At 48.1% G+C, this 12906-nt stretch overlaps 1 protein-coding gene and 9 non-coding genes across 11 annotated transcripts; 7 read left to right on the forward strand and 3 right to left on the reverse strand.

Annotated features, from left to right (window-relative positions):
* Window positions 1-678: 678 nt before the first annotated feature.
* trnaa-agc lies at window positions 679-751 on the reverse strand. Its single transcript has one exon. It is a non-coding gene; the product is annotated as a tRNA-Ala (tRNA).
* Window positions 752-858: 107 nt separating this feature from the next.
* On the forward strand, window positions 859-940 carry trnas-gcu. The gene has a single exon. It is a non-coding gene; the product is annotated as a tRNA-Ser (tRNA).
* A 392-nt stretch (window positions 941-1332) lies between these two features.
* trnay-gua lies at window positions 1333-1421 on the forward strand. Its single transcript is given in 2 exon segments — window positions 1333-1369; window positions 1386-1421. It is a non-coding gene; the product is annotated as a tRNA-Tyr (tRNA).
* A 402-nt stretch (window positions 1422-1823) lies between these two features.
* On the reverse strand, window positions 1824-1896 carry trnaa-agc. The gene has a single exon. It is a non-coding gene; the product is annotated as a tRNA-Ala (tRNA).
* Window positions 1897-2003: 107 nt separating this feature from the next.
* On the forward strand, window positions 2004-2085 carry trnas-gcu. Its single transcript has one exon. It is a non-coding gene; the product is annotated as a tRNA-Ser (tRNA).
* A 392-nt stretch (window positions 2086-2477) lies between these two features.
* trnay-gua lies at window positions 2478-2566 on the forward strand. Its single transcript is given in 2 exon segments — window positions 2478-2514; window positions 2531-2566. It is a non-coding gene; the product is annotated as a tRNA-Tyr (tRNA).
* A 402-nt stretch (window positions 2567-2968) lies between these two features.
* On the reverse strand, window positions 2969-3041 carry trnaa-agc. Its single transcript has one exon. It is a non-coding gene; the product is annotated as a tRNA-Ala (tRNA).
* Window positions 3042-3148: 107 nt separating this feature from the next.
* On the forward strand, window positions 3149-3230 carry trnas-gcu. Its single transcript has one exon. It is a non-coding gene; the product is annotated as a tRNA-Ser (tRNA).
* Window positions 3231-3622: 392 nt separating this feature from the next.
* trnay-gua lies at window positions 3623-3711 on the forward strand. Its single transcript is given in 2 exon segments — window positions 3623-3659; window positions 3676-3711. It is a non-coding gene; the product is annotated as a tRNA-Tyr (tRNA).
* Window positions 3712-4341: 630 nt separating this feature from the next.
* Window positions 4342-12336, forward strand: LOC119031191. Of its 2 annotated transcripts, none has more exons than XM_037119504.1 (11): window positions 4342-4387; window positions 6030-6861; window positions 6966-7025; window positions 7107-7175; window positions 7858-8377; window positions 8482-8809; window positions 9114-9915; window positions 10056-10262; window positions 10415-10794; window positions 10879-11384; window positions 11503-12336. In XM_037119504.1, exons 2-11 carry the CDS (start codon window positions 6033-6035, stop codon window positions 12131-12133), a joined length of 4332 nt encoding a protein of 1443 aa, XP_036975399.1. In that variant the 5' UTR covers window positions 4342-4387; window positions 6030-6032; the 3' UTR covers window positions 12134-12336. The 2 variants fall into 2 exon arrangements, with proteins under 2 accessions (XP_036975399.1, XP_036975398.1); XM_037119503.1 differs by having other exon boundaries at window positions 4343-4387; window positions 7849-8377; window positions 11503-12335.
* The last annotated feature ends 570 nt before the right edge of the window (window positions 12337-12906 follow it).

Below are 12906 nucleotides of genomic sequence, written 5' to 3' on the forward strand. Positions count from 1 at the left end.
AAAGTGGGTGCATCCCCCACATTTATAAAAAAAACAACAGAAATTACTCTGGGGACAACACTATAGAAATGACACTTTGATATAGTAGTAGTCAGTGTACAGCTTGTATAACAGTTGGCAACAAAAGTAAGTACACATGTCTAAATTGTGCCCAAAGTGTCAATATTGAGTGTGATCACCATTATTAACGAGCACTGCCTTCACCCTCCAGGACATGGACTTCACCAGAGCTGCACAGGTCGCTGCTGGAGCTCTCTCTCTCTCTCTCTCTCTCTCTCTCTCCTCCATGATAACGTCACAGAGCAGGTGGACGTTGGACACCTTGCTGTCCTCCACCGTCTGCTGCAGGGTGCTTCCAAGATGACACTGCCTTGCTGAGGAAAGTGAAGGTGATGGTGACTCTCCAGTCCTAGACCCAGTGGAGCACCTGTGAAGCATCCTGCAGTAGAAGGTGGAGAGCAAGGTGTCTAAGATCTACCTGCCATCTATCAGCCAGCTGGTCCTTAACTAAGGTCCAGGCCGTAGAGAGGTTGCAAAAGTCATGCAGTGAGATAGGCCACCAACAAGACCACCTGAGTTGATTCACAGAACTTTAAGCATGTCCATCGACTAATGTCCAGTATGTCACGGTTTTTCGCTCATTACCTTTGCAACAGAAGAGAGGAAACCAAAGTCTCCTGGAGAATGCGGGCATCGATCCCGCTACCTCTCGCATGCTAAGCGAGCGCTCTACCATTTGAGCTAATTCCCCTTGCGACCTCCTGCAAGGCACTGCAATCAGACCTGAGTTGGGTCCAACTGTCTTGGCTTTTTATGGTCACACACCGCGTGCGCACACGAAGGAGCCCTCAGCTCAAAGACGAGGTGGCCGAGTGGTTAAGGCGATGGACTGCTAATCCATTGTGCTCTGCACGCGTGGGTTCGAATCCCATCCTCGTCGCACTTGAGGAATCTTTAATCGGCCATCTTCACATGTCAGCAAACTACCAAACCTCAACTGGCATTCCAGCTGTGTTTCACATCTGGCTTTTAAGCAGATGCTCGCTTCGCTCAGGCATGTCCGCCTAGAGGGCCCTGCCCGTCGTCCTCGTCTGTTCAGAATAGAAAGAGTCGAAGGCAGTCTTTTTCAGAGCCGCCTGTTTCGTTGCGTGATTTCTCTGGGGAAAAAAACTCAAAGCCGTCCCACGTCTGCCGGTGAACGTAGTGGCCGACGGCAGTCTTCACCAAGTATGTCATGAAACTCCCAGTGTTAGGCCAGCAGGTGTTTAAACGAGCACACTCGTTGCCATGTTACGGTCCGTGTAGGTCTCTGTCGTTCCTCTCTGAGCGCTTCCTTCGATAGCTCAGTTGGTAGAGCGGAGGACTGTAGGTTGGTCAAAACAGTTATCCTTAGGTCGCTGGTTCAAATCCGGCTCGAAGGAGAATCTTTTCCTTGGCCTCCGTGTAGATTTGTGCCAATCGGAAAGCAACGGCTCTGGTTACTTGATTTTATCGGGCGCACGTACGTAGCTTGAATTTCCTCCGGGATCAATAAAGTATCAATCTATCTTGTCCACATCCAGCGGTACACTGAGTGACCGGCATCAGCGTTGTTGAGTATACGGGGCCCCTTAGCTACTTTATTCGCGTGCCAGCGAACTACCACACCTTAACTAAGGTCCAGGCCGTAGAGAGGTTGCAAAAGTCATGCAGTGAGATAGGCCACCAACAAGACCACCTGAGTTGATTCACAGAACGTTAAGCATGTCCATCGACTAATGTCCAGTATGTCACGGTTTTTCGCTCATTACCTTTGCAACAGAAGAGAGGAAACCAAAGTCTCCTGGAGAATGCGGGCATCGATCCCGCTACCTCTCGCATGCTAAGCGAGCGCTCTACCATTTGAGCTAATTCCCCTTGCGACCTCCTGCAAGGCACTGCAATCAGACCTGAGTTGGGTCCAACTGTCTTGGCTTTTTATGGTCACACACCGCGTGCGCACACGAAGGAGCCCTCAGCTCAAAGACGAGGTGGCCGAGTGGTTAAGGCGATGGACTGCTAATCCATTGTGCTCTGCACGCGTGGGTTCGAATCCCATCCTCGTCGCACTTGAGGAATCTTTAATCGGCCATCTTCACATGTCAGCAAACTACCAAACCTCAACTGGCATTCCAGCTGTGTTTCACATCTGGCTTTTAAGCAGATGCTCGCTTCGCTCAGGCATGTCCGCCTAGAGGGCCCTGCCCGTCGTCCTCGTCTGTTCAGAATAGAAAGAGTCGAAGGCAGTCTTTTTCAGAGCCGCCTGTTTCGTTGCGTGATTTCTCTGGGGAAAAAAACTCAAAGCCGTCCCACGTCTGCCGGTGAACGTAGTGGCCGACGGCAGTCTTCACCAAGTATGTCATGAAACTCCCAGTGTTAGGCCAGCAGGTGTTTAAACGAGCACACTCGTTGCCATGTTACGGTCCGTGTAGGTCTCTGTCGTTCCTCTCTGAGCGCTTCCTTCGATAGCTCAGTTGGTAGAGCGGAGGACTGTAGGTTGGTCAAAACAGTTATCCTTCGGTCGCTGGTTCAAATCCGGCTCGAAGGAGAATCTTTTCCTTGGCCTCCGTGTAGATTTGTGCCAATCGGAAAGCAACGGCTCTGGTTACTTGATTTTATCGGGCGCACGTACGTAGCTTGAATTTCCTCCGGGATCAATAAAGTATCAATCTATCTTGTCCACATCCAGCGGTACACTGAGTGACCGGCATCAGCGTTGTTGAGTATACGGGGCCCCTTAGCTACTTTATTCGCGTGCCAGCGAACTACCACACCTTAACTAAGGTCCAGGCCGTAGAGAGGTTGCAAAAGTCATGCAGTGAGATAGGCCACCAACAAGACCACCTGAGTTGATTCACAGAACGTTAAGCATGTCCATCGACTAATGTCCAGTATGTCACGGTTTTTCGCTCATTACCTTTGCAACAGAAGAGAGGAAACCAAAGTCTCCTGGAGAATGCGGGCATCGATCCCGCTACCTCTCGCATGCTAAGCGAGCGCTCTACCATTTGAGCTAATTCCCCTTGCGACCTCCTGCAAGGCACTGCAATCAGACCTGAGTTGGGTCCAACTGTCTTGGCTTTTTATGGTCACACACCGCGTGCGCACACGAAGGAGCCCTCAGCTCAAAGACGAGGTGGCCGAGTGGTTAAGGCGATGGACTGCTAATCCATTGTGCTCTGCACGCGTGGGTTCGAATCCCATCCTCGTCGCACTTGAGGAATCTTTAATCGGCCATCTTCACATGTCAGCAAACTACCAAACCTCAACTGGCATTCCAGCTGTGTTTCACATCTGGCTTTTAAGCAGATGCTCGCTTCGCTCAGGCATGTCCGCCTAGAGGGCCCTGCCCGTCGTCCTCGTCTGTTCAGAATAGAAAGAGTCGAAGGCAGTCTTTTTCAGAGCCGCCTGTTTCGTTGCGTGATTTCTCTGGGGAAAAAAACTCAAAGCCGTCCCACGTCTGCCGGTGAACGTAGTGGCCGACGGCAGTCTTCACCAAGTATGTCATGAAACTCCCAGTGTTAGGCCAGCAGGTGTTTAAACGAGCACACTCGTTGCCATGTTACGGTCCGTGTAGGTCTCTGTCGTTCCTCTCTGAGCGCTTCCTTCGATAGCTCAGTTGGTAGAGCGGAGGACTGTAGGTTGGTCAAAACAGTTATCCTTCGGTCGCTGGTTCAAATCCGGCTCGAAGGAGAATCTTTTCCTTGGCCTCCGTGTAGATTTGTGCCAATCGGAAAGCAACGGCTCTGGTTACTTGATTTTATCGGGCGCACGTACGTAGCTTGAATTTCCTCCGGGATCAATAAAGTATCAATAAAGTGTCTATCTATCTTGTCCACATCCAGCGGTACACTGAGTGACCGGCATCAGCGTTGTTGAGTATACGGGGCCCCTTAGCTACTTTATTCGCGTGCCAGCGAACTACCACACCTTAACTAAGGTCCAGGCCGTAGAGAGGTTGCAAAAGTCATGCAGTGAGATAGGCCACCAACAAGACCACCTGAGTTGATTCACAGAACGTTAAGCATGTCCATCGACTAATGTCCAGTATGTCACGGTTTTTCGCTCATTACCTTTGCAACAGAAGAGAGGAAACCAAAGTCTCCTGGAGAATGCGGGCATCGATCCCGCTACCTCTCGCTTGCGCTTCCTGCATCCTGCCTTCTCCGCCAAAGTAAGCCCAAAGTAAGCCCAAAGTAAGCCCACATCAGCCAATCACGTTCCTCCTTGTGGGCTTACTTTTGACCAATCACGTTGCGCCCTGTGGGCTTACTTTTGACAAATCACGTTCCTTCCCGCTGTGGCTTGTATTTTGACCCGCCGCTCTCGCGATCTCTCTCTCTCTCTATGACAACCCGTCTCTGCTTGGGTAAGTAGTGTATTACGCTGCTATTGAACGTAAACTTTTAAGGTTTTCGACAGTAAATAAAGAGAAAAAGGTGTCGCTCAAGTTAATAAAAAATGTAAAATCATATGAAATGAAACGTTAGCGGTACAAAAGTACAAAACGGTCCGAAAATGGCCGAAAACAGGACAGATAGTGGTAACCATAATCACAGCAACTAACGCAGTCGGTCGCAGGCACAGGTATGCTAAGAGCAATGATTATTACAACTAATACATATGTCAATACGGACAGCACAATACGCCCATATGGATAATAAACTGTATTGCCGTCCGTATGAATGAAAAACCGGCCGAAAATGGCGGAAAACAGGACAGATAGTAGTAACCATAATCACAGCGACTAACGGAGTCGGTCGTCTTAAGAGCAGTTTATTAAAACTAATACATGTGTCAATACGGACAGCACAATACGCCCATATGGATAATAAACTGTATTGCCGTCCGTATGAATGAAAAACCGGCCGAAAATGGCGGAAAACAGGACAGATAGTAGTAACCATAATCACAGCGACTAACGGAGTCGGTCGTCTTAAGAGCAGTTTATTAAAACTAATACATATGTCAATACGGACAGCACAATACGCCCATATGGATAATAAACTGTATTGCCGTCCGTATGAATGAAAAACCGGCCGAAAATGGCGGAAAACAGGACAGATAGTAGTAACCATAATCACAGCGACTAACGGAGTCGGTCGTCTTAAGAGCAGTTTATTAAAACTAATACATATGTCAATACGGACAGCACAATACGCCCATATGGATAATAAACTGTATTGCCGTCCGTATGAATGAAAAACCGGCCGAAAATGGCGGAAAACAGGACAGATAGCGGTAACCATAATCACAGCGACTAACGGAGTCGGTGGTCTTAAGAGCAGTTTATTAAAACTAATACATATGTCAATACGGACTGCACAATACGCCCATATGGATAATAAACTGTATTGCCGTCCGTATGAATGAAAAACCGGCCGAAAATGGCGGAAAACAGGACAGATAGCGGTAACCATAATCACAGCGACTAACTGAGTCGGTGGTCTTAAGAGCAGTTTATTAAAACTAATACATATGTCAATACGGACTGCACAATACGCCCATATGGACAATAAACTGTATTGCCGTCCGTATGAATGAAAAACTGTATGTATGTGCATGTGTTATGTCCCGACTCTCAAGAATCAGTAATACATGGGCTATATATATATATATATATATATATATATATATATATATATATATATATATATATATATATATATATATATATATATATATAGCTGGCTTTAATGCCATGACTAGAAATTTTGCCACAATTTATGTGGTGTATGCCAATAAACTCAGATTAAGAAAATATGTACACTTAATCATAATTAATTGCTAATCTTGTTTGTTTGTTTGCAAAAATTACTGCAATGTCACATTTTCAGTGTTGTACCGAATGATATACAGTTTTGTACTGACCAGTTTTAAAGTGTATTCACATATTATAATTTTATGTGATTTATCAAGTGGGGACACTAAAGTGTTGCACCTCATCTTTGACCAATATACAGGTATCTTTGAGATAACTAGAGCTAACATTCTTTTCTTTTTTCATTCAGATAATGTATGCGTACCCCGTTTTTCGTCGCCAGTCAGCCAGTTCAACTAGACTGCTGATGGCACCCTCGGAGGAGGCAAGGGCTCTTTCAAACACCGGGTCTGGAAGGGCCAAACCCAAAGAGGAGGTGCTGGCAGAGGCCGCTAACTTTGTGGCTGGCCATGGTGGAGACCCAGCTGACAGGCTTCTGGTACTGGCTCACTGCCAGCTGCAGTTTGGCATGTTCCAGGGCCAGAGGTTCAGGTGGCTCCTGGAGAACAGTCTTGGATATGCTGTGTATTTACTGCACAGCATTTCCAAGGAAACAGTGCAGGCAAACCCTCTGTCTGAGAACAAACAGCTGTTCCAGGAGTTTACCTCTCAGATCGCAGAGATGACGGTTGAACTGGAGAAGTTTAGCCGTAAGCAGGAGATGCAGAAGAAAGCGAAGGACACTGGAGACCAGGGTTATTTGATGGTGGAGTTTGGAGATTTTAAGGGTCGCTCCATGAAGGAAGTTTATGAGGACCAGAGCCAGAAGGCCCAGGCCCTCATCAATTACCTGAAGACTGCTGATGCCCGGCCCAACACCAACATGGCCATTTTCAAGACGTATGTCTTGAAGAGACGCGCTGCAGCCACCACCCTCCCATCTTCAGCCTCCACTTCCACTGGACGTCCTCCTGCATCCTCCACTTCCTCTGCACCTTCTCCTGCACCCTCCACTTCCTCTGCACCTCCAGCAGGATTCCAAAGTGGCACATGGAAGCCCGCCACTGTGAAATCTCTGCTGGCGCGTGGGAATCTGTCTCCTTCACAGCTGGTGAAAAAGTTGATGTCACCAGTTAAACTCTGTGAGTAGGAGTGTGAATTTTGAATTTCCCCTACAGCAGTCCGACCTACATGTATAACTTGTACCATTTTAACAGATTATACTAACTTGTCCACTTTTGTCCAGCTCCAGCACCGCAGCTCACCTCACCCCGACCTTCAAAACCCCGGCAGCTTTTCCCTTCTGGTTAGTATGCACCATCTTACAGACATTTGTCTCTGTGTATTGTTAACAGTAGGCTTAATACTTTCAACATTTCCTCTCCAGACTCTGCTGAGATTGATGATGAGGAAATGGTATCTGCTGCAGCGCAGTGTGAGGCACAGCTGAATACAGGTGTGGCATATGACACAAATGCAAATATGATGTGAATGTTTAGCGACAACAGTAAGAATATTATTTTGTGGAACATTTCTATGTTTTAAATATATTTTTATTCCCAAAACAGCATAAAACCACATCAACCTGGATGCAAACCTTAAAGATGTACGAAGGTGTCGCTGTTTTTTTTGTGTGTTTTTTGCTTAACTCCACTCACCCATGTGCTCTAAATCAATCACCTGAATCTTAACGCCTTTTTTTTCACACGCTTTTTTCACAATTACACTGCATGCTCTTCTCATTTACACTTTAGCTCCCTCTGAACCACTGGGATGGTGGATAGTTGTTGTTCTAATCATGACAATAGTAGTTGTTACTGTGTCTGTGTGCATATTTCATATTTGTGGGCATCATTAATACATTTTGCATAATTTTCCATGTGCTTACACTGGGTTCTTTGCTTCTTAATATTACTTAATGTACTACACTATCCACTACTAATCTTAAAATTGTAGTATTTTATCATTAGTATTATTGACATTTTATTTTAACACTAGTATTATTAACATTGTGCTATTTATTCAGTTTCTTTCTGTTGTGTTTCTGCACTGTGGCACTTTGTGAGTTGCATTTATGGCATATTACAATCAAAATCAACATCCAACCTAATTAATTTCTCCTTCATTAACTCTTGCAGCCACGGTGCCTCGTGAGGCCTGTGCTGATCCTCCACCAGCAGCTCTCCTTCATCAACCTTCAGCTGAGCTTCCCAGTCACTGGAAGGATCAGCTTCCACCTTACCAGCACGAGTGGATACGGCACACTCTGTTCAAGGCCAACCCACGTACTGGCAAGCCAGAGCTAGTGTCACCGCTGAAGCTTTGGTGGTATCCTCCTCAGCCCGCCCTCATTCACACCCAGCCTCCCGCCTCGCCTGACCACTTCTTCTGTCGGCCGTTGTTCCTGTGGATGCCCCAGAAGATGTGGCTGTTTCCTCTAGTCTGTGTTCGTCCAGCCTGCGGCAAGCACAGACTAACAGCCGCAGGAGTGTACAGAACAGTGCGGAAGGTGCTGGACATCGACGGGTGGTATGACCTTGCCACTGAGTACCTGGAGTGCAAGCGCTGTTCCAAAAAGTATCCTGCTTGGTCTGAAGACATCTTAGGCCAGCTGGATGTGGGCCACCGCAGCAAGTTTCCAGCTTTGCTCACTTACAGGTAATTCATATTTAATGTCAACCATTATTAGGTGCTTTTATTTGTGGGTTGTTTTTTTTTATTTTATTTTATTTTTTTGACATTACACTCCTTCCTTTCATTAGATACTCGTGTGGCATCCGTGTGCTGAGGATGATGAGGGAGAGGACAATGGGAAACAGCGTGACCCAGCTGTACAAAAAGCTGCAGGAACAGCATAGCGAGGCATGGATGGAGCGTGTCCTGCAGTACCTGACAGCTTGTGAACCATTCACAAGGTCCGCTGTTGTCCGTCCCTCTGTCTTTGCTGAGCCTCCCTGCTTACCTGCCCTACCCAAGCCCAAGTGGCTGTTAGCAGTTTATGCCAGGGATGTTCTCAGCCGGCTGCATGAGGTGAAGGCCAAAATCACCTCCATCTTTGGCTCTGTCCTCAAGATGGACTCCACCAAAAAGGTATCACAGCCCTGTTTATATACAGAGTGCATACATAATAGATTGATAGAGATAGTCTTTAATGTCATTATACCAGCAGTACAACTACTGTGCAACTACTAAAAGCAATGCAGCACACACACACACAATCACTACACAAACACTTCCACATGACAGTAAAATAAAATACATACAGCATACTAAAACAAAGCCTCAGATATCATCATCATCATCATAGTAGCATCAGAGAAACAGAGATTTAAATATTGCACTTACATTTCATAATAATGAATGCAGTTTTTAACTCCTTATCTTTTCTGAATAGGTCACGAAGAAACTCGCTGGTGCTGCTGCAGGTACAGCTGCCTGGTGCACCAATGTTGGCAACGAGTACGGTCAAGTCCTTGTCTCGGTTCTGACAGCTGGTGAGGGACAAGCACTTGACACCATGGCAGCTGGCCTGGTGAAGCGGTACAGGGAGGCGGGTGAGGCGCCACCCAAGGTGATCTATGTGGACAGAGACTGCTGCAGTCAGCATGGCCCTTGTCGGGTGAAGGCCATGTTTGCAGGGTGGGATGAGCTTCAGGTGCGGCTTGACATCTGGCATTTCATGCGCCGTTTTGCTGCAGGTGTCACCACTGAGGCTCACCCCCTGTATGGCATCTTCATGGCACGCCTGTCCACGTGCATTTTTGAGTGGGATCCAGAAGATGTTGCTGCTCTTCGCCGTGCCAAGGAGGGTGAGCTGGCAGCAAGAAGTGTTGGCAACATCTCGGAGGAGGCGGTGACCACTCGCATCACTCGGAGGGAGTTGGCACTGCACTGCAGGAGGAGGACCCGAGGGGTGGAGGAGACCAACAGACTGATCGGGTCACTGATCAGTCTGTTTGACAGCGCGAGTGGGAAGGACACTCTGGGCGTTCCTCTGCTGGACCACGAACGGATCCAGCAGATATGGATGGAGCAGCAGAAACACCTTGGCTGTATCCAAGACCCAGAAGACTTCCAGCTCTACATCAAGACGGGCACCTTGAAGAAAGGCAATGTGGAGCTGTGCTGCTACAGGTGTGCCCGTGGCTCTACCTCCTTGGAGTCCTTTCACCTCCACCTGAACAGGTTTATTCCAGGTATTGCATACATATGCGTTATTAGTTTTAGACCTCTTTTTTTCTCAATATGTCTGGCTTTGTTTTATAGATACTTCATATCATATGTGGTTAATATCTTTTACAAATGTCACATACCTCTTTGTGTATTTCACCTTCAGGAACCAGTGCCAGTGATGCGCATTTCCAGGCGTATCTTCTGGAAGGGCTGATGCGCTGGAATGATGACCGGATGGAGGACGCCGTAAAGGGAGCACCTTCCATCCGCTCCTACAGCAGTGCTCTCAGAGAGGCGGTGGACCAGCTCAGCCAAAAGGTGCTAGGGAGATGCTGGGATGAGCGCTATCGCACCCCTGGAGCATACACAGGTAAGAAATTATCCCCCATTCAACATGAAAAAGAACACCTTAATTAATGTTTTCTTTAATAACACTATGTTGATCAGTGTAACCTGTAATGTATTGGATGAAATATTAATAATACTTTCCTTTTTTTCTGTTTTTTTTTTTTTTTTTCCTAGGTGAATTGCTGGGGATGGAGTACTTGTACAGCCAGACCGGCAAGGAACTGACTCCAGTGCTCCAGAACCCAGAGGAGGAGGACAGGCTGGTGGAGGAAGTCAATGATGAGGACTTCCAAGATGAGGGCTTTGTTGAAGAGAGCATGGAGGACATCACAGTTCCAGTGCTGTATGAGGATGACCCCTCCCGTGCTCTGCAGAGCAGGCCCTCATCGTTAACGAGTCCTCAGGCCTCTCCTCCTCCTCCGCCGTCTCCACCTCAGCCTTCTTCTCCTCCGCCTTCTTCGCATCTGCCTTCCCCACCTCCGCCCTCTCCTCCTCCTCAGGCCCCTGCATCACCTGCTGATGTGCCGTCCAGCAGTATGTCTGACGAGGCTCAAGTAAGACACTTTAATAACTATTTCTATCCAATCTCAATGACATTTTATTTCACATATATTACTATTAATCGATTGATTTACTAGGGAGCAGTGATTGGACCAGATGGGATCGCTGGGTGGGACAAAGTCCAGGATCTCGCTGTTTACCTAGTGGATCTCCGTGAGGCTTCTTACTTCACTGACCTGCAGGTGACCCAGATCGTCCAGCTGTGGACAGCTCTCCCTGAGGTTGACAAGCAGCGTGTCAACTACCAGCCTCGCCATCAGGTGCGCCTGACAAGTGGCCGCTTTAAGGCTCCGAAGCGGTCTGGAGTCACACCGGGTGTGGAGAGTGTCAAACGCTGCTTGATAGGACATCCTGGGGGTCCTGCACAGTGGCCCAGCACCAGCCGCTTGGTTGAGGCCATATGCACCAAGCTGTGCAGTTTGCACAAGTCGCCCACCAAGAAGTCTGGAGTCTCCACCCCTAGATGGTCAAAAATCCTTGACAGCTACCACCACATCCGGGAGCTGGTGCTCAACACTCCAAGGCTTATGGCGGAGACCACGCTCCAGCTCTTTGAGCTAAATCAGAAGACACTCATTCAGTGGTAGGTCAGGCACATTATTTAGCAGCACTCATGTACCCCCTGGAACGCCTTCAAATACAGAGGGTACAAGTACCCCCATTTGAGAACCACTGATCTAACACAAATGATCTTCTCTCAGGTTTCAACGGAGGCAGAAGACCCAGGAGATGAGTGTCCTCTCCCAGGGAATGGCTCCAACTAACAAGATTCCCGTGGCACCCAACCAGCTTCTGGCCCCGAAGGAGACACTGGAGCTCCTTCCTCCAACATCTGGCCCACGGCACCAGTTTGTCCTCCCTCCTAATCTGGAGGGACAGGCTCCCGTCCTGCGGCCAGGCAGACGACCCGCTGCTGCCACCCCCACAGCACCAGGCACTGCACCCAACCCCACCGCACCAGGCACTGCACAGCCCATGTCAGCTCATTTAGGGAACTTAGTCCTGAACCCTGACAACACGCTGTCACTGGTGCTGGCAGCTCCTGGTGTCTCAACACCCAGTGCAGGCCCAGCTCAGCTTGGTTCCACACTGGATGCTCCTGTGTCTCGCTTCACAGAGAGAAACAGACGACGGCGGGCCCTTGAGGAGGAGAGTGGAGTGCCCAAGAGGAGGTATCTCAGAGGAGTGGCATATAACACGTGTGGCACGTGTGGACAGCCAAAAACCAAGGAGTTTGGCCATAGCCGTTATGGCAGCGCCATCTTTTGTCCACAGGCCTCACAAGGGAAATCTCTGGAGGAGTGGCTGAAGGAACAGAGAGCACAAAAATAGAGTGTGAACTTGTGTATATAGTGTATATATTGTGTGTTTGAGTACAGTTCCCCAATACAGTATCTGACAAAAGTGGGTGCATCCCCCACATTTATGAAAAACAACATAAATTACTCTGGGGACAACACTATAGAAATGACACTTTGATATAGCAGTAGTCAGTGTACAGCTTGTATAACAGTTGGCAACAAAAGTAAGTACACATGTCTAAATTGTGCCCAAAGTGTCAATATTGAGTGTGATCACCATTATTAACTAGCACTGCCTTCACCCTCCAGGACATGGACTTCACCAGAGCTGCACAGGTCGCTGCGAGAGCTCTCTCTCTCTCTCTCTCTCTCTCTCTCTCTCCCTCTCTCACTCCTCCATGATGACGTCACAGAGCAGGTGGACGTTGGACACCTTGCTGTCCTCCACCGTCTGCTGCAGGGTGCTTCCAAGATGACACTGCCTTGCTGAGGAAAGTGAAGGTGAAGGTGATGGTGACTCTCCAGTCCTAGACCCAGTGGAGCACCTGTGAAGCATCCTGCAGTAGAAGGTGGAGGAAAGCAAGGTGTCTAACATCTACCTGCTCTGTGATGTCATCATGGAGGGGGGAGAGAGAGAGAGAGAGAGAGAGAGAGAGAGAGAGAGAGAGAGAGAGAGAGAAAACTTCAGCAGCAACCTGTGCAGCTCTGGTGAAGTCCATGTCCTGGAGGGTGAAAGCAGTGCTAGTTAATAATGGTGGTCACACTCAATATTGACACTTTGGGCAAAATTTAGACATGTTTATT

Source organism: Acanthopagrus latus, chromosome 13 (genome assembly GCF_904848185.1).
Source record: "Acanthopagrus latus isolate v.2019 chromosome 13, fAcaLat1.1, whole genome shotgun sequence".
In the NCBI taxonomy this organism is placed as follows: domain Eukaryota; kingdom Metazoa; phylum Chordata; class Actinopteri; order Spariformes; family Sparidae; genus Acanthopagrus; species Acanthopagrus latus.

Excerpts from the sequence above, each read along its gene's own strand:
- LOC119031191 (XM_037119503.1), top strand. The coding sequence starts at position 6,033 with ATGTATGCGTACCCCGTTTTTCGTCGCCAGTCAGCCAGTTCAACTAGA. Across the intron at positions 8,810-9,113 it reads AGATGGACTCCACCAAAAAG|GTCACGAAGAAACTCGCTGG; the intron begins GTATCACAGCCC and ends TTTTCTGAATAG. Across the intron at positions 10,263-10,414 it reads CACCCCTGGAGCATACACAG|GTGAATTGCTGGGGATGGAG; the intron begins GTAAGAAATTAT and ends TTTTTTTCCTAG.